General features: G+C 48.2%; 1 protein-coding gene across 2 annotated transcripts in view; it reads left to right on the forward strand.

Moving 5' to 3' along the window:
- The window catches only part of LOC137309880 (tectonic-3-like), a 136,382-nt gene that overhangs the window by 86,988 nt on the left and 27,401 nt on the right, over nt 1-21,993 (forward strand). For both annotated transcript variants that reach the window (XM_067977899.1, XM_067977898.1), the window contains one exon: nt 1,334-1,436. In XM_067977899.1, coding sequence (XP_067834000.1) covers nt 1,334-1,436 — 103 coding nt within the window. The remainder of the gene's footprint in view (nt 1-1,333; nt 1,437-21,993) is intronic.

Below are 21,993 nucleotides of genomic sequence, written 5' to 3' on the forward strand. Positions count from 1 at the left end.
ATGTATACCACATCCACTGCGTTACCCTCATCCACACGCCTCGTCACCCCCTCAAAAAATTCAATCAAATTAGTCAGACATGATCTTCCCTTGACAAAGCCATGTTGACTATCCCTGATTAATCCTTGCTTCTCCAAGTGGAGACTAATTTTGTCCTTCAGAATTTTTTCCAATAATTTTCCTACCACTGATGTTAGGCTCACTGGCCTGTAGTTCCCCGGTTTTTCCCTACTCCCCTTCTTGAATAATGGTACTACATTAGCGGTTCTCCAGTCCTCTGGCACATCCCCTGTGGCCAGAGAGGTTCTGAATATATGTGTCAGAGCCCCCGCAATCTCCTCCTTTGCCTCACACAGTAGCCTGGGATACATTTCGTCCGGGCCTGGGGATTTATCCATTTTTAGGCCTGCTAAAACCGCCAATACCTCCTCCCGCTCGATGTTAATATGTTCGAGTATATCACAGTCCCCCTCCCGTATTTCTATGTCTACATCGTCCTTCTCCATAGTGAAAACGGATGCAAAAAATTCATTTAGAACCCCTCCTACATCTGCCGGCTCCACACACAGATTGCCATTTTTGTCCCTAATGGGCCCTATTTTTTCCCTAGTCATCCTCTTACCCTTAATATACTTATAAAACATCTTAGGATTTTCCTTTATTTTGCTCGCCAGTGTTATTTCATGGCCCCTCCTTGATCTCCTAATTTCTTTTTTAAGTACCCCCCTGCACTTCTTGTACTCCTCTAGGGCTTCCTCCGTCTTTAGCCTTTTGTATCTGCCAAAAGCCCTCCTTTTTTTCCTAATCCATTCTCGTGTATCCCCTGACATCCAAGGTTCCCTGAAGTTCTTGGAACCACCCTTGACCTTTACGGGAACATGTTGCCATTGTATGGTCTCAATCCCCGGACACTGGGCCGGGTCATTCCCCACTGTAACCCCCGGACACTGGGCCGGGTCATTCCCCACTGTAACCCCCGGACACTGGGCCGGGTCATTCCCCACTGTAACCCCCGGACACTGGGCCGGGTCATTCCCCACTGTAACCCCCGGACACTGGGCCGGGTCATTCCCCACTGTAACCCCCGGACACTGGGCCGGGTCATTCCCCACTGTAACCCCCGGACACTGGGCCGGGTCATTCCCCACTGTAACCCCCGGACACTGGGCCGGGTCGGCCCCCCGCTGCGTCCCCCAGGCTGCATCAGTGAGCTGCTCAGTCACATGACCCCGGTCCTCCTGTGGGGGTTGAGGGGAGGGTAGACTCTGGTTGCAGACTGTCTCGACGTCTGGAAGGTTTGAACCCTCGTTGAGGTCCTTGACCATTTGTTGTACCAGCCTGACTGTCCTCAAGAGTGCTGGCGATGGATCCTGCTCCAGGATGGGTAGAAACAGCGTGCTGTTCCGCCAGAACATGAGGGCGGGCTGCTCGTACAGGTGAGGATCACATTTCAGCCGGGAGCTTGAAGGAAGATTCCGCTGATACCCGCTGACCTGTCTGGCAGTGTCAGAATTTCCGACTCTGCACCCTGCATTCAGCGTTTACCATGAAGCAGATCTGGCTTCCCTTACGACCAGCAGTTTACGTTCAGTGCCCAATACCTCCTCCTACAGCAGCATTACCAGGGGGCCGTAGCAATGAGATCTCTTTGTTACGTGAAATGGATATCATAATCTCATGTGTGCCTTTTTCCGATCTTCCGAACACTTAAGTGAATCGGGGCCAAGTATAAATCAATGAACCAAATGAAATGAGTAGAGTACTAACGATTACAAGGAATCGCATTTGTACCATCCTCCTAACCGATAAAATAACAAATACGCCAGGCCCTTTGGCCTGCTAAACATAACTTTTCTGACCATTGGTTCCTCGGCACCTGGTGGATAACGACCTGAACGAGCTCGCCCCAATCCCTTTGCTTCATCACAGATGTTCCAGTAACAAAACTCTCTTTGTAGATCGTATCATCCTTCATCCTATTGTTTCCCACCTGGACCGCAAGCTAAGAGTTTCACCTTGTGTGTCCCCTCCCCACAACTCTCCTTACCCTTGCCCACATCCATTTCTTTAATGCAGGCATGTGGACTCGAGCACGCACTGGGATTGACATCACTGATAGTCACAAACACAGAACTGATCGGGGCCTGGTGAGAGACACACATAACTTCCATGGTAAAATATGCAAGAGGCCCCTCTCAAACCACGGACACTCTCAAATTACAAACTACAGACAGTCTTGAGGGCACGAAGCAACTTTTACAAATTTAAAACACAGGACACCCAGGTCACAGCGAGACAGCGGTGGGATGGGGAGCTCTTCACCCAGTTCCATAGCGGCACAGAAACCACTCGATCTCTGGGATTGAATTAATACACGGCTCGATCCCAGGGATAGGACGGTTTGTCTAGGATTGAATTAATACACAGCTCGATCCCAGAGATAGGGCGGTTTGTCTGGGATTCAATTAATACACAGCTCGATCCCAGGGATAGGGCGGTTTGTCTGGGATTCAATTAATACACAGCTCGATCCCAGAGATAGGGCGGTTTGTCTGGGATTCAATTAATACACAGCTCAATCCCAGAGATAGGGCGGTTTGTCTGGGATTCAATTAATACACAACTCGATCCCAGAGATAGGGCGGTTTGTCTGGGATTCAATTAATACACAGCTCGATCCCAGGGATAGGGCGGTTTGTCTGGGATTGAATTAATACACAGCTCGATCCCAGAGATAGGGCGGTTTGTCTGGGATTGAATTAATACACAGCTCGATCCCAGAGATAGGGCGGTTTGTCTGGGATTGAATTAATACACAGCTCGATCCCAGAGATAGGGCGGTTTGTCTGGGATTCAATTAATACACAGCTCGATCCCAGAGATAGGGCGATTTGTCTGGGATTCAATTAATACACAGCTCGATCCCAGAGATAGGGCGGTTTGTCTGGGATTCAATTAATACACAGCTCGATCCCAGAGATAGGGCGGTTTGTCTGGGATTCAATTAATACACAGCTCGATCCCAGAGATAGGGCGGTTTGTCTGGGATTCAATTAATACACAGCTCGATCCCAGAGATAGGGCGGTTTGTCTGGGATTCAATCAATACACAGCTCGATCCCAGAGATAGGGCGGTTTGTCTGGGATTCAATTAATACACAGCTCGATCCCAGAGATAGGGCGGTTTGTCTGGGATTCAATTAATACACTGCTCGATCCCAGAGATAGGGCGCTTTGTCTGGGATTCAATTAATACACGGCTCGATCCCAGAGATAGGGCGGTTTGTCTGGGATTGAATTAATACACGGCTCGATCCCAGGGATAGGACGGTTTGTCTGGGATTCAATCAATACACGGCTCGATCCCAGGGATTGGACGGTTTGTCTGGGATTCAATTAATACACGGCTCGATCCCAGAGATAGGGCGGTTTGTCTGGGATTCAATCAATACACGGCTCGATCCCAGGGATTGGACGGTTTGTCTGGGATTCAATTAATACACGGCTCGATCCCAGAGATAGGGCGGTTTGTCTGGGATTCAATTAATACACAGCTCGATCCCAGGGATAGGACGGTTTGTCTGGGATTCAATTAATACACGGCTCGATCCCAGAGATAGGGCGGTTTGTCTGGGATTGAATTAATACACGGCTCGATCCCAGAGATAGGGCGGTTTGTCTGGGATTCAATTAATACACAGCTCGATCCCAGAGATAGGGCGGTTTGTCTGGGATTCAATTAATACACGGCTCGATCCCAGAGATAGGGCGGTTTGTCTGGGATTCAATTAATACACGGCTCGATCCCAGAGATAGGGCGGTTTGTCTGGGATTCAATTAATACACGGCTCGATCCCAGAGATAGGGCGGTTTGTCTGGGATTGAATTAATACACGGCTCGATCCCAGAGGTAGGGCGGTTTGTCTGGGATTGAATTAATACACAGCTCGATCCCAGAGATAGGGCGGTTTGTCTGGGATTCAATTAATACACGGCTCGATCCCAGGGATAGGACGGTTTGTCTGGGATTGAATTAATACACAGCTCGATCCCAGGGATAGGACGGTTTGTCTGGGATTGAATTAATACACGGCTCGATCCCAGGGATAGGGCGGTTTGTCTGGGATTCAATTAATACACGGCTCGATCCCAGAGATAGGGCGGTTTGTCTGGGATTGAATTAATACACGGCTCGATCCCAGAGATAGGGCGGTTTGTCTGGGATTGAATTAATACACGGCTCGATCCCAGAGATAGGATGGTTTGTCTCGGATTGAATTAATACACGGCTCGATCCCAGGGATAGGACGGTTTGTCTCGGATTGAATTAATACACGGCTCGATCCCAGGGATAGGACGGTTTGTCTGGGATTGAATTAATACACGGCTCGATCCCAGGGATAGGACGGTTTGTCTGGGATTGAATTAATACACGGCTCGATCCCAGGGATAGGGCGGTTTGTCTGGGATTGAATTAATACACTGCTCGATCCCAGGGATAGGACGGTTTGTCTGGGATTGAATTAATACACGGCTCGATCCCAGGGATAGGACGGTTTGTCTGGGATTGAATTAATACACGGCTCGATCCCAGGGAGAGGACGGTTTGTCTGGGATTGAATTAATATACAGCTCGATCCCAGGGATAGGACGGTTTGTCTGGGATTGAATTAATACACAGCTCGATCCCAGGGATAGGACGGTTTGTCTGGGATTGAATTAATACACGGCTCGATCCCAGGGATAGGACGGTTTGTCTGGGATTGAATTAATACACAGCTCGATCCCAGGGACAGGATGGTTTGTCTGGGATTGAATTAATACACAGCTCGATCCCAGGGATAGGACGGTTTGTCTGGGATTGAATTAATACACAGCTCGATCCCAGGGATAGGATGGTTTGTCTGGGATTGAATTAATACACTGCTCGATCCCAGGGATAGGACGGTTTGTCTGGGATTGAATTAATACACGGCTCGATCCCAGGGATAGGACGGTTTGTCTGGGATTGAATTAATACACGGCTCGATCCCAGGGATAGGACGGTTTATCTGGGATTGAATTAATACACGGCTCGATCCCAGAGATAGGGCGGTTTGTCTGGGATTGAATTAATACACGGCTCGATCCCAGAGGTAGGGCGGTTTGTCTGGGATTGAATTAATACACAGCTCGATCCCAGAGATAGGGCGGTTTGTCTGGGATTCAATTAATACACGGCTCGAACCCAGGGATAGGACGGTTTGTCTGGGATTGAATTAATACACAGCTCGATCCCAGGGATAGGACGGTTTGTCTGGGATTGAATTAAGACACGGCTCGATCCCAGGGATAGGGCGGTTTGTCTGGGATTCAATTAATACACGGCTCGATCCCAGAGATAGGGCGGTTTGTCTGGGATTGAATTAATACACGGCTCGATCCCAGAGATAGGGCGGTTTGTCTGGGATTGAATTAATACACGGCTCGATCCCAGAGATAGGATGGTTTGTCTAGGATTGAATTAATACACGGCTCGATCCCAGGGATAGGACGGTTTGTCTCGGATTGAATTAATACACGGCTCGATCCCAGGGATAGGACGGTTTGTCTGGGATTGAATTAATACACGGCTCGATCCCAGGGATAGGACGGTTTGTCTGGGATTGAATTAATACACGGCTCGATCCCAGGGATAGGGCGGTTTGTCTGGGATTGAATTAATACACTGCTCGATCCCAGGGATAGGACGGTTTGTCTGGGATTGAATTAATACACGGCTCGATCCCAGGGATTGGACGGTTTGTCTGGGATTGAATTAATACACGGCTTGATCCCAGGGATAGGACGGTTTGTCTGGGATTGAATTAATACACAGCTCGATCCCAGGGATAGGACGGTTTGTCTGGGATTGAATTAATACACGGCTCGATCCCAGGGATAGGACGGTTTGTCTGGGATTGAATTAATACACAGCTCGATCCCAGGGACAGGATGGTTTGTCTGGGATTGAATTAATACACAGCTCGATCCCAGGGATAGGACGGTTTGTCTGGGATTGAATTAATACACAGCTCGATCCCAGGGATAGGATGGTTTGTCTGGGATTGAATTAATACACTGCTCGATCCCAGGGATAGGACGGTTTGTCTGGGATTGAATTAATACACGGCTCGATCCCAGGGATAGGACGGTTTGTCTGGGATTGAATTAATACACGGCTCGATCCCAGGGATAGGACGGTTTGTCTGGGATTGAATTAATACACGGCTCGATCCCAGGGAAAGGACGGTTTGTCTGGGATTGAATTAATACACGGCTCGATCCCAGGGATAGGACGGTTTATCTGGGATTGAATTAATACACGGCTCGATCCCAGGGATAGGACGGTTTGTCTGGGATTGAATTAATACACGGCTCGATCCCAGGGATAGGACGGTTTGTCTGGGATTGAATTAATACACGGCTCGATCCCAGGGATAGGGCAGTTTCTCTGGGATTGAACTAATACACGGCTGGATCCCAGGGATAGGACGGTTTATCTGGGATTGAATTAATACACGGCTCGATCCCAGGGATAGGACGGTTTATCTGGGATTGAACGAATACACGGCTGGATCCCAGGGAAAGGACGGTTTGTCTGGGATTGAATTAATACACGGCTGGATCCCAGGGATAGGATGGTTTCTCTGGGATTGAATTAATACACGGCTGGATCCCAGGGATAGGACGGTTTGTCTCGGATTGAATTAATACACGGCTCGATCCCAGGGATAGGGCGGTTTCTCTGGGATTGAATTAATACACGGCTCGATCCCAGGGATAGGACGGTTTGTCTGGGATTGAATTAATACACAGCTCGATCCCAGGGATAGGGCAGTTTGTCTCGGATTGAATTAATACACAGCTCGATCCCAGGGAAAGGGCGGTTTGTCTGGGATTGAATTAATACACGGCTCGATCCCAGGGATAGGACGGTTTGTCTGGCATTGAATTAATACACAGCTCGATCCCAGGGATAGGATGATTTGTCTGGGATTGAATTAATACACAGCTCGATCCCAGGGATAGGGTGGTTTGTCTGGGATTGAATTAATACACAGCTCGATCCCAGAGATAGGACGGTTTGTCTGGGATTGAATTAATACACAGCTCGATCCCAGGGATAGGACGGTTTGTCTGGGATTGAATTAATACACAGCTCGATCCCAGGGATAGGATGGTTTGTCTGGGATTGAATTAATACACAGCTCGATCCCAAGGATAGGACGGTTTGTCTGGGATTGAATTAATACACGGCTGGATCCCAGGGATAGGACGGTTTGTCTGGGATTGAATTAATACACGGCTCGATCCCAGGGATAGGGCGGTTTGTCTGGGATTGAATTAATACACTGCTCGATCCCAGGGATAGGACGGTTTGTCTGGGATTGAATTAATGCACAGCTCGATCCCAGGGATAGGACGGTTTGTCTGGGATTGAATTAATACACGGCTCGATCCCAGGGATAGGACGGTTTGTCTGGGATTGAATTAATATACGGCTCGATCCCAGGGATAGGACGGTTTGTCTGGGATTGAATTAATACACAGCTCGATCCCAGGGATAGGACGGTTTGTCTGGGATTCAATTAATACACAGCTCAATCCCAGAGATAGGGCGGTTTGTCTGGGATTCAATTAATACACGGCTCGATCCCAGAGATAGGACGGTTTGTCTGGGATTCAATTAATACACGGCTCGATCCCAGAGATAGGGCGGTTTGTCTGGGATTCAATTAATACACAGCTCGATCCCAGGGATAGGACGGTTTGTCTGGGATTCAATTAATACACGGCTCGATTCCAGAGATAGGGCGGTTTGTCTGGGATTCAATTAATACACAGCTCGATCCCAGGGATAGGACGGTTTGTCTGGGATTCAATTAATAAACGGCTCGATCCCAGAGATAGGGCGGTTTGTCTGGGATTGAATTAATACACAGCTCGATCCCAGAGATAGGGCGGTTTGTCTGGGATTCAATTAATACACGGCTCGATCCCAGAGATCGAGCGGTTTGTCTGGGATTCAATTAATACACAGCTCGATCCCAGAGATAGGGCGGTTTGTCTGGGATTCAATTAATACACGGCTCGATCCCAGAGATAGGGCGGTTTGTCTGGGATTCAATTAATACACGGCTCGATCCCAGAGATAGGGCGGTTTGTCTGGGATTCAATTAATACACGGCTCGATCCCAGAGATAGGGCGGTTTGTCTGGGATTGAATTAATACACGGCTCGATCCCAGAGATAGGGCGGTTTGTCTGGGATTGAATTAATACACAGCTCGATCCCAGAGATAGGGCGGTTTGTCTGGGATTCAATTAATACACGGCTCGATCCCAGGGATAGGACGGTTTGTCTGGGATTGAATTAATACACAGCTCGATCCCAGGGATAGGACGGTTTGTCTGGGATTGAATTAATACACGGCTCGATCCCAGGGATAGGGCGGTTTGTCTGGGATTCAATTAATACACGGCTCGATCCCAGAGATAGGATGGTTTGTCTGGGATTGAATTAATACACGGCTCGATCCCAGAGATAGGATGGTTTGTCTAGGATTGAATTAATACACGGCTCGATCCCAGGGAGAGGACTGTTTGTCTCGGATTGAATTAATACACGGCTCGATCCCAGGGATAGGACGGTTTGTCTGGGATTGAATTAATACACGGCTCGATCCCAGGGATCGGACGGTTTGTCTGGGATTGAATTAATACACGGCTCGATCCCAGGGATAGGACGGTTTGTCTGGGATTGAATTAATACACGGCTCGATCCCAGGGATAGGACGGTTTGTCTGGGATTGAATTAATACACGGCTCGATCCCAGGGATAGGACGGTTTGTCTGGGATTGAATTAATATACAGCTCGATCCCAGGGATAGGACGGTTTGTCTGGGATTGAATTAATACACAGCTCGATCCCAGGGATAGGACGGTTTGTCTGGGATTGAATTAATACACAGCTCGATCCCAGGGATAGGACGGTTTGTCTGGGATTGAATTAATACACAGCTCGATCCCAGGGACAGGATGGTTTGTCTGGGATTGAATTAATACACAGCTCGATCCCAGGGATAGGACGGTTTGTCTGGGATTGAATTAATACACAGCTCGATCCCAGGGATAGGATGGTTTGTCTGGGATTGAATTAATACACTGCTCGATCCCAGGGATAGGACGGTTTGTCTGGGATTGAATTAATACACGGCTCGATCCCAGGGATAGGACGGTTTGTCTGGGATTGAATTAATACACGGCTCGATCCCAGGGATTGGACGGTTTGTCTGGGATTGAATTAATACACGGCTCGATCCCAGGGAAAGGACGGTTTGTCTGGGATTGAATTAATACACGGCTCGATCCCAGGGATAGGACGGTTTATCTGGGATTGAATTAATACACGGCTCGATCCCAGGGATAGGACGGTTTGTCTGGGATTGAATTAATACACGGCTCGATCCCAGGGATAGGATGGTTTGTCTGGGATTGAATTAATACACGGCTCGATCCCAGGGATAGGGCAGTTTCTCTGGGATTGAACTAATGCACAGCTGGATCCCAGGGATAGGACCGTTTATCTGGGATTGAATTAATACACGGCTCGATCCCAGGGATAGGACGGTTTATCTGGGATTGAACTAATACACGGCTGGATCCCAGGGAAAGGACGGTTTGTCTGGGATTGAATTAATACACGGCTGGATCCCAGGGATAGGATGGTTTCTCTGGGATTGAATTAATACACGGCTGGATCCCAGGGATAGGACGGTTTGTCTGGGATTGAATTAATACACGGCTCGATCCCAGGGATAGGACGGTTTGTCTGGGATTGAATTAATACACAGCTCGATCCCAGGGATAGGATGGTTTGTCTGGGATTGAATTAATACACAGCTCGATCCCAGGGATAGGGTGGTTTGTCTGGGATTGAATTAATACACAGCTCGATCCCAGAGATAGGACGGTTTGTCTGGGATTGAATTAATACACAGCTCGATCCCAGGGATAGGACGGTTTGTCTGGGATTGAATTAATACACAGCTCGATCCCAGGGATAGGATGGTTTGTCTGGGATTGAATTAATACACAGCTCGATCCCAGGGATAGGACGGTTTGTCTGGGATTGAATTAATACACGGCTGGATCCCAGGGATAGGACGGTTTGTCTGGGATTGAATTAATACACGGCTCGATCCCAGGGATAGGGCGGTTTGTCTGGGATTGAATTAATACACTGCTCGATCCCAGGGATAGGACGGTTTGTCTGGGATTGAATTAATACACGGCTCGATCCCAGGGATAGGACGGTTTGTCTGGGATTGAATTAATACACGGCTCGATCCCAGGGATAGGACGGTTTGTCTGGGATTGAATTAATATACAGCTCGATCCCAGGGATAGGACGGTTTGTCTGGGATTGAATTAATACACAGCTCGATCCCAGGGATAGGACGGTTTGTCTGGGATTGAATTAATACACAGCTCGATCCCAGGGATAGGACGGTTTGTCTGGGATTGAATTAATACACAGCTCGATCCCAGGGATAGGATGGTTTGTCTGGGATTGAATTAATACACTGCTCGATCCCAGGGATAGGACGGTTTGTCTGGGATTGAATTAATACACGGCTCGATCCCAGGGATAGGACGGTTTGTCTGGGATTGAATTAATACACGGCTCGATCCCAGGGATAGGACGGTTTGTCTGGGATTGAATTAATACACGGCTCGATCCCAGGGAAAGGACGGTTTGTCTGGGATTGAATTAATACACGGCTCGATCCCAGGGATCGGACGGTTTATCTGGGATTGAATTAATACACGGCTCGATCCCAGGGTTAGGACGGTTTGTCTGGGATTGAATTAATACCCGGCTCGATCCCAGGGATAGGACGGTTTGTCTGGCATTGAATTAATACACTGCTCGATCCCAGGGATAGGGCAGTTTCTCTGGGATTGAACTAATACACGGCTGGATCCCAGGGATAGGACGGTTTATCTGGGATTGAATTAATACACGGCTCGATCCCAGGGATAGGACGGTTCATCTGGGATTGAACTGATACACGGCTGGATCCCAGGGAAAGGACGGTTTGTCTGGGATTGAATTAATACACGGCTGGATCCCAGGGATCGGATGGTTTCTCTGGGATTGAATTAATACACGGCTGGATCCCAGGGATAGGACGGTTTGTCTCGGATTGAATTAATACACGGCTCGATCCCAGGGATAGGGCGGTTTCTCTGGGATTGAATTAATACACGGCTCGATCCCAGGGATAGGACGGTTTGTCTGGGATTGAATTAATACACAGCTCGATCCCAGGGATAGGGCGGTTTGTCTCGGATTGAATTAATACACGGCTCGATCCCAGGGATAGGACGGTTTGTCTGGGATTGAATTAATACACGGCTCGATCCCAGGGAAAGGGCGTTTTGTCTGGGATTGAATTAATACACGGCTCGATCCCAGGGATAGGACGGTTTGTCTGGGATTGAATTAATACACAGCTCGATCCCAGGGATAGGGCGGTTTGTCTCGGATTGAATTAATACACGGCTCGATCCCAGGGATAGGACGGTTTGTCTGGGATTGAATTAATACACGGCTCGATCCCAGGGATAGGACGGTTTGTCTGGGATTGAATTAATACACAGCTCGATCCCAGGGATAGGACGGTTTGTCTGGGATTGAATTAATACACAGCTCGATCCCAGGGATAGGACGGTTTGTCTGGGATTGAATTAATACACGGCTGGATCCCAGGGATAGGACGGTTTGTCTGGGATTGAATTAATACACGGCTCGATCCCAGGGATAGGGCGGTTTGTCTGGGATTGAATTAATACACTGCTCGATCCCAGGGATAGGACTGTTTGTCTGGGATTGAATTAATACACAGCTCGATCCCAGGGATACGACGGTTTGTCTGGGATTGAATTAATACACAGCTCGATCCCAGGGAAAGGACGGTTTGTCTGGGATTGAATTAATACACGGCTCGATCCCAGGGATAGGACGGTTTATCTGGGATTGAATTAATACACGGCTCGATCCCAGGGATAGGACGGTTTGTCTGGGATTGAATTAATACACGGCTCGATCCCAGGGATAGAACGGTTTGTCTGGGATTGAATTAATACACAGCTCGATCCCAGGGATAGGATGGTTTGTCTAGGATTGAACTAATACACGGCTGGATCCCAGGGATAGGACGGTTTATCTGGGATTGAATTAATACACGGCTCGATCCCAGGGATAGGACGGTTTATCTGGGATTGAACTAATACACGGCTGGATCCCAGGGAAAGGACGGTTTGTCTGGGATTGAATAAATACACGGCTGGATCCCAGGGATAGGATGGTTTCTCTGGGATTGAATTAATACACGGCTGGAACCCAGGGATAGGACGGTTTGTCTCGGATTGAATTAATACACAGCTCGATCCCAGGGATAGGACGGTTTGTCTGGGATTGAATAATACACGGCTGGATCCCAGGGATAGGACGGTTTGTCTGGGATTGAATTAATACACGGCTCGATCCCAGGGATAGGGCGGTTTGTCTGGGATTGAATTAATACACGGCTCGATCCCAGGGATAGGACGGTTTATCTGGGATTGAATTAATACACGGCTGGATCCCAGGGATAGGATGGTTTGTCTGGGATTGAATTAATACACGGCTCGATCCCAGGGATAGGGCGGTTTGTCTGGGATTGAATGAATACACGGCTCGATCCCAGGGATAGGACGGTTTGTCTGGGATTGAATTAATACACGGCTGGATCCCAGGGATAGAATGGTTTGTCTGGGATTGAATTAATACACGGCTCGATCCCAGGGATAGGACGGTTTATCTGGGATTGAATTAATACACGGCTCGATCCCAGGGATAGGACGGTTTATCTGGGATTGAATTAATACACGGCTGGATCCCAGGGATAGGATGGTTTGTCTGGGATTGAATTAATACACAGCTCGATCCCAGGGATAGGATGGTTTGTCTGGGATTGAATTAATACACAGCTCGATCCCAGGGATAGGACGGTTTGTCTAGGATTGAATTAATACACAGCTCGATCCCAGGGATAGGACGGTTTGTCTCGGATTGAATTAATACACAGCTCGATCCCAGAGATAGGACGGTTTGTCTGGGATTGAATTAATACACAGCTCGATCCCAGAGATAGGATGGTTTGTCTGGGATTGAATTAATACACGGCTCGATCCCAGAGATAGGATGGTTTGTCTAGGATTGAATTAATACACAGCTCGATCCCAGGGATAGGACGGTTTGTCTCGGATTGAATTAATACACGGCTCGATCCCAGGGATAGGACGGTTTGTCTGGGATTGAATTAATACACGGCTCGATCCCAGGGATAGGACGGTTTGTCTCGGATTGAATTAATACACGGCTCGATCCCAGGGATAGGGCGGTTTGTCTGGGATTGAATTAATACACAGCTCGATCCCAGGGATAGGGCGGTTTGTCTGGGATTGAATTAATACACAGCTCGATCCCAGAGATAGGACGGTTTATCTGGGATTGAATTAATACACGGCTCGATCCCAGGGATAGGACGGTTTGTCTGGGATTGAATTAATACACGGCTCGATCCCAGGGACAGGACGGTTTGTCTGGGATTGAATTAATACACGGCTCGATCCCAGGGATAGGACGGTTTGTCTGGGATTGAATTAATACACGGCTCGATCCCAGGGATAGGACGGTTTGTCTGGGATTGAATTAATATACAGCTCGATCCCAGGGATAGGACGGTTTGTCTGGGATTGAATTAATACACAGCTCGATCCCAGGGATAGGACGGTTTGTCTGGGATTGAATTAATACACAGCTCGATCCCAGGGACAGGATGGTTTGTCTGGGATTGAATTAATACACAGCTCGATCCCAGGGATAGGGCGGTTTCTCTGGGATTGAATTAATACACGGCTCGATCCCAGGGATAGGACGGTTTGTCTGGGATTGAATTAATACACAGCTCGATCCCAGGGATAGGGCGGTTTGTCTCGGATTGAATTAATACACGGCTCGATCCCAGGGAAAGGGCGGTTTGTCTGGGATTGAATTGATACACGGCTCGATCCCAGGGATAGGACGGTTTGTCTGGGATTGAATTAATACACAGCTCGATCCCAGGGATAGGATGGTTGGTCTGGGATTGAATTAATACACAGCTCGATCCCAGGGATAGGGTGGTTTGTCTGGGATTGAATTAATACACAGCTCGATCCCAGAGATAGGACGGTTTGTCTGGGATTGAATTAATACGCAGCTCGATCCCAGGGATAGGACGGTTTGTCTGGGATTGAATTAATACGCAGCTCGATCCCAGGGATAGGACGGTTTGTCTGGGATTGAATTAATACACAGCTCGATCCCAGGGATAGGACGGTTTGTCTGGGATTGAATTAATACACAGCTCGATCCCAGGGATAGGACGGTTTGTCTGGGATTGAATTAATACACGGCTGGATCCCAGGGATAGGACGGTTTGTCTGGGATTGAATTAATACACGGCTCGATCCCAGGGATAGGGCGGTTTGTCTGGGATTGAATTAATACACTGCTCGATCCCAGGGATAGGACGGTTTGTCTGGGATTGAATTAATACACAGCTCGATCCCAGGGATAGGACGGTTTGTCTGGGATTGAATTAATACACGGCTCGATCCCAGGGATAGGACGGTTTGTCTGGGATTGAATTAATATACAGCTCGATCCCAGGGATAGGACGGTTTGTCTGGGATTGAATTAATACACAGCTCGATCCCAGGGATAGGACGGTTTGTCTGGGATTGAATTAATACACAGCTCGATCCCAGGGATAGGACGGTTTGTCTGGGATTGAATTAATACACAGCTCGATCCCAGGGATAGGACGGTTTGTCTGGGATTGAATTAATACACTGCTCGATCCCAGGGATAGGACGGTTTGTCTGGGATTGAATTAATACACGGCTCGATCCCAGGGATAGGACGGTTTGTCTGGGATTGAATTAATACACGGCTCGATCCCAGGGATAGGACGGTTTGTCTGGGATTGAATTAATACACTGCTCGATCCCAGGGAAAGGACGGTTTGTCTGGGATTGAATTAATACACGGCTCGATCCCAGGGATAGGACGGTTTGTCTGGGATTGAATTAATACACAGCTCGATCCCAGGGATAGGGCGGTTTGTCTCGGATTGAATTAATACACGGCTCGATCCCAGGGAAAGGGCGGTTTGTCTGGGATTGAATTAATACACGGCTCGATCCCAGGGATAGGACGGTTTGTCTGGGATTGAATTAATACACAGCTCGATCCCAGGGATAGGATGGTTTGTCTGGGATTGAATTAATACACAGCTCGATCCCAGGGATAGGGCGGTTTGTCTGGGATTGAATTAATACACAGCTCGATCCCAGGGATAGGACGGTTTGTCTGGGATTGAATAATACACGGCTGGATCCCAGGGATAGGACGGTTTGTCTGGGATTGAATTAATACACGGCTCGATCCCAGGGATAGGGCGGTTTGTCTGGGATTGAATTAATACACGGCTCGATCCCAGGGATAGGACGGTTTGTCTAGGATTGAATTAATACACGGCTCGATCCCAGGGATAGGGCGGTTTGTCTGGGATTGAATTAATACACTGCTCGATCCCAGGGACAGGACGGTTTGTTTGGGATTGAATTAATACACGGCTCGATCCCAGGGATAGGACGGTTTGTCTGGGATTGAATTAATACACGGCTCGATCCCAGGGATAGGACGGTTTGTCTGGGATTGAATTAATGTACAGCTCGATCCCAGGGATAGGACGGTTTGTCTGGGATTGAATTAATACACTGCTCGATCCCAGGGATAGGACGGTTTGTCTGGGATTGAATTAATACACGGCTGGATCCCAGGGATAGAATGGTTTGTCTGGGATTGAATTAATACACGGCTCGATCCCAGGGATAGGACGGTTTATCTGGGATTGAATTAATACACGGCTGGATCCCAGGGATAGGATGGTTTGTCTGGGATTGAATTAATACACGGCTCGATCCCAGGGATAGGGCGGTTTGTCTGGGATTGAATTAATACACGGCTCGATCCCAGGGATAGGACGGTTTATCTGGGATTGAATTAATACACGGCTGGATCCCAGGGATAGGATGGTTTGTCTGGGATTGAATTAATACACAGCTCGATCCCAGGGATAGGATGGTTTGTCTGGGATTGAATTAATACACAGCTCGATCCTAGGGATAGGACGGTTTGTCTAGGATTGAATTAATACACAGCTCGATCCCAGGGATAGGACGGTTTGTCTGGGATTGAATTAATACACGGCTCGATCCCAGGGATAGGATGGTTTGTCTAGGATTGAATTAATACACAGCTCGATCCCAGAGATAGGATGGTTTGTCTGGGATTGAATTAATACACGGCTCGATCCCAGAGATAGGATGGTTTGTCTAGGATTGAATTAATACACAGCTCGATCCCAGGGATAGGACGGTTTGTCTCTGATTGAATTAATACACGGCTCGATCCCAGGGATAGGACGGTTTGTCTGGGATTGAATTAATACACGGCTCGATCCCAGGGATAGGACGGTTTGTCTAGGATTGAATTAATACACGGCTCGATCCCAGAGATAGGGCGGTTTGTCTGGGATTGAATTAATACACTGCTCGATCCCAGGGACAGGACGGTTTGTCTGGGATTGAATTAATACACGGCTCGATCCCAGGGATAGGACGGTTTGTCTGGGATTGAATTAATACACGGCTCGATCCCAGGGATAGGACGGTTTGTCTGGGATTGAATTAACATACAGCTCGATCCCAGGGATAGGACGGTTTGTCTGGGATTGAATTAATACACAGCTCGATCCCAGGGATAGGACGGTTTGTCTGGGATTGAATTAATACACAGCTCGATCCCAGGGACAGGATGGTTTGTCTGGGATTGAATTAATACACAGCTCGATCCCAGGGATAGGGCGGTTTCTCTGGGATTGAATTAAAACACGGCTCGATCCCAGGGATAGGACGGTTTGTCTGGGATTGAATTAATACACAGCTCGATCCCAGGGATAGGGCGGTTTGTCTCGGATTGAATTAATACACGGCTCGATCCCAGGGAAAGGGCGGTTTGTCTGGGATTGAATTAATACACGGCTCGATCCCAGGGATAGGACGGTTTGTCTGGGATTGAATTAATACACAGCTCGATCCCAGGGATAGGATGGTTTGTCTGGGATTGAATTAATACACAGCTCGATCCCAGGGATAGGGTGGTTTGTCTGGGATTGAATTAATACACAGCTCGATCCCAGAGATAGGACGGTTTGTCTGGGATTGAATTAATACACAGCTCGATCCCAGGGATAGGACGGTTTGTCTGGGATTGAATTAATACACAGCTCGATCCCACGGATAGGATTGTTTGTCTGGGATTGAATTAATACACAGCTCGATCCCAGGGATAGGACGGTTTGTCTGGGATTGAATTAATACACGGCTGGATCCCAGGGATAGGACGGTTTGTCTGGGATTGAATTAATACACGGCTCGATCCCAGGGATAGGGCGGTTTGTCTGGGATTGAATTAATACACTGCTCGATCCCAGGGATAGGACGGTTTTTCTGGGATTGAATTAATACACAGCTCGATCCCAGGGATAGGACGGTTTGTCTGGGATTGAATGAATACACGGCTCGATCCCAGGGATAGGACGGTTTGTCTGGGATTGAATTAATATACAGCTCGATCCCAGGGATAGGACGGTTTGTCTGGGATTGAATTAATACACAGCTCGATCCCAGGGATAGGACGGTTTGTCTGGGATTGAATTCATACACAGCTCGATCCCAGGGATAGGACGGTTTGTCTGGGATTGAATTAATACACAGCTCGATCCCAGGGATAGGATGGTTTGTCTGGGATTGAATTGATACACTGCTCGATCCCAGGGATAGGACCGTTTGTCTGGGATTGAATTAATACACGGCTCGATCCCAGGGATAGGACGGTTTGTCTGGGATTGAATTAATACACGGCTCGATCCCAGGGATAGGACGGTTTGTCTGGGATTGAATTAATACACGGCTCGATCCCAGGGAAAGGACGGTTTGTCTGGGATTGAATTAATACACGGCTCGATCCCAGGGATAGGACGGTTTATCTGGGATTGAATTAATACACGGCTCGATCCCAGGGATAGGACGGTTTGTCTGGGATTGAATTAATACACGGCTCGATCCCAGGGATAGGACGGTTTGTCTGGGATTGAATTAATACACGGCTCGATCCCAGGGATAGGGCAGTTTCTCTGGGATTGAACTAATACACGGCTGGATCCCAGGGATAGGACGGTTTATCTGGGATTGAATTAATACACGGCTCGATCCCAGGGATAGGACGGTTTATCTGGGATTGAACTGATACACGGCTGGATCCCAGGGAAAGGACGGTTTGTCTGGGATTGAATTAATACACGGCTTGATCCCAGGGATAGGATGGTTTCTCTGGGATTGAATTAATACACGGCTGGAACCCAGGGATAGGACGGTTTGTCTCGGATTGAATTAATACACAGCTCGATCCCAGGGATAGGGCGGTTTGTCTGGGATTGAATTAATACACGGCTCGATCCCAGGGATAGGACGGTTTGTCTGGGATTGAATTAATACACAGCTCGATCCCAGGGATAGGGCGGTTTGTCTCGGATTGAATTAATACACGGCTCGATCCCAGGGAAAGGGCGGTTTGTCTGGGATTGAATTAATACACGGCTCGATCCCAGGGATAGGACGGTTTGTCTGGGATTGAATTAATACACAGCTCGATCCCAGGGATCGGATGGTTTGTCTGGGATTGAATTAATACACAGCTCGATCCCAGGGATAGGGCGGTTTGTCTGGGATTGAATTAATACACAGCTCGATCCCAGAGATAGGACGGTTTGTCTGGGATTGAATTAATACACAGCTCGATCCCAGGGATAGGACGGTTTGTCTGGGATTGAATTAATACACAGCTCGATCCCAGGGATAGGATGGTTTGTCTGGGATTGAATTAATACACAGCTCGATCCCAGGGATAGGACGGTTTGTCTGGGATTGAATAATACACGGCTGGATCCCAGGGATAGGACGGTTTGTCTGGGATTGAATTAATACACGGCTCGATCCCAGGGATAGGGCGGTTTGTCTGGGATTGAATTAATACACGGCTCGATCCCAGGGATAGGACGGTTTATCTGGGATTGAATTAATACACGGCTGGATCCCAGGGATAGGATGGTTTGTCTGGGATTGAATTAATACACGGCTCGATCCCAGGGATAGGGCGGTTTGTCTGGGATTGAATTAATACACGGCTCGATCCCAGGGATAGGACGGTTTGTCTGGGATTGAATTAATACACGGCTGGATCCCAGGGATAGAATGGTTTGTCTGGGATTGAATTAATACACGGCTCGATCCCAGGGATAGGACGGTTTATCTGGGATTGAATTAATACACGGCTGGATCCCAGGGATAGGATGGTTTGTCTGGGATTGAATTAATACACAGCTCGATCCCAGGGATAGGACGGTTTGTCTGGGATTGAATGAATACACGGCTCGATCCCAGGGATAGGACGGTTTGTCTGGGATTGAATTAATATACAGCTCGATCCCAGGGATAGGACGGTTTGTCTGGGATTGAATGAATACACGGCTCGATCCCAGGGATAGGACGGTTTGTCTGGGATTGAATTAATATACAGCTCGATCCCAGGGATAGGACGGTTTGTCTGGGATTGAATTAATACACAGCTCGATCCCAGGGATAGGACGGTTTGTCTGGGATTGAATTCATGCACAGCTCGATCCCAGGGATAGGACGGTTTGTCTGGGATTGAATTAATACACAGCTCGATCCCAGGGATACGATGGTTTGTCTGGGATTGAATTGATACACTGCTCGATCCCAGGGATAGGACCGTTTGTCTGGGATTGAATTAATACACGGCTCGATCCCAGGGATAGGACGGTTTGTCTGGGATTGAATTAATACACGGCTCGATCCCAGGGATAGGACGGTTTGTCTGGGATTGAATTAATACACGGCTCGATCCCAGGGAAAGGACGGTTTGTCTGGGATTGAATTAATACACGGCTCGATCCCAGGGATAGGACGGTTTATCTGGGATTGAATTAATACACGGCTCGATCCCAGGGATAGGACGGTTTGTCTGGGATTGAATTAATACACGGCTCGATCCCAGGGATAGGACGGTTTGTCTGGGATTGAATTAATACACGGCTCGATCCCAGGGATAGGGCAGTTTCTCTGGGATTGAACTAATACACGGCTGGATCCCAGGGACAGGACGGTTTATCTGGGATTGAATTAATACACGGCTCGATCCCAGGGATAGGACGGTTTATCTGGGATTGAACTAATACACGGCTGGATCCCAGGGAAAGGACGGTTTGTCTGGGATTGAATTAATACACGGCTGGATCCCAGGGATAGGATGGTTTCTCTGGGATTGAATTAATACACGGCTGGAACCCAGGGATAGGACGGTTTGTCTCGGATTGAATTAATACACAGCTCGATCCCAGGGATAGGGCGGTTTGTCTGGGATTGAATTAATACACGGCTCGATCCCAGGGATAGGACGGTTTGTCTGGGATTGAATTAATACACAGCTCGATCCCAGGGATAGGGCGGTTTGTCTCGGATTGAATTAATACACGGCTCGATCCCAGGGAAAGGGCGGTTTGTCTGGGATTGAATTAATACACGGCTCGATCCCAGGGATAGGACGGTTTGTCTGGGATTGAATTAATACACAGCTCGATCCCAGGGATAGGATGGTTTGTCTGGGATTGAATTAATACACAGCTCGATCCCAGGGATAGGGCGGTTTGTCTGGGATTGAATTAATACACAGCTCGATCCCAGAGATCGGACGGTTTGTCTGGGATTGAATTAATACACAGCTCGATCCCAGGGATAGGACGGTTTGTCTGGGATTGAATTAATACACAGCTCGATCCCAGGGATAGGATGGTTTGTCTGGGATTGAATTAATACACAGCTCGATCCCAGGGATAGGACGGTTTGTCTGGGATTGAATAATACACGGCTGGATCCCAGGGATAGGACGGTTTGTCTGGGATTGAATTAATACACGGCTCGATCCCAGGGATAGGGCGGTTTGTCTGGGATTGAATTAATACACGGCTCGATCCCAGGGATAGGACGGTTTATCTGGGATTGAATTAATACACGGCTGGATCCCAGGGATAGGATGGTTTGTCTGGGATTGAATTAACACACGGCTCGATCCCAGGGATAGGGCGGTTTGTCTGGGATTGAATTAATACACGGCTCGATCCCAGGGATAGGACGGTTTGTCTGGGATTGAATTAATACACGGCTGGATCCCAGGGATAGAATGGTTTGTCTGGGATTGAATTAATACACGGCTCGATCCCAGGGATAGGACGGTTTATCTGGGATTGAATTAATACACGGCTGGATCCCAGGGATAGGATGGTTTGTCTGGGATTGAATTAATACACGGCTCGATCCCAGGGATAGGGCGGTTTGTCTGGGATTGAATTAATACACGGCTCGATCCCAGGGATAGGACGGTTTATCTGGGATTGAATTAATACACGGCTGGATCCCAGGGATAGGATGGTTTGTCTGGGATTGAATTAATACACAGCTCGATCCCAGGGATAGGATGGTTTGTCTGGGATTGAATTAATACACAGCTCGATCCCAGGGATAGGACGGTTTGTCTCGGATTGAATTAATACACAGCTCGATCCCAGGGATAGGACGGTTTGTCTGGGATTGAATTAATACACGGCTCGATCCCAGGGATAGGACGGTTTGTCTGGGATTGAATTAATACACGGCTCGATCCCAGGGATCGGA

This window comes from Heptranchias perlo, unplaced genomic scaffold, assembly GCF_035084215.1.
Source record: "Heptranchias perlo isolate sHepPer1 unplaced genomic scaffold, sHepPer1.hap1 HAP1_SCAFFOLD_188, whole genome shotgun sequence".
NCBI classification, from domain to species: domain Eukaryota; kingdom Metazoa; phylum Chordata; class Chondrichthyes; order Hexanchiformes; family Hexanchidae; genus Heptranchias; species Heptranchias perlo.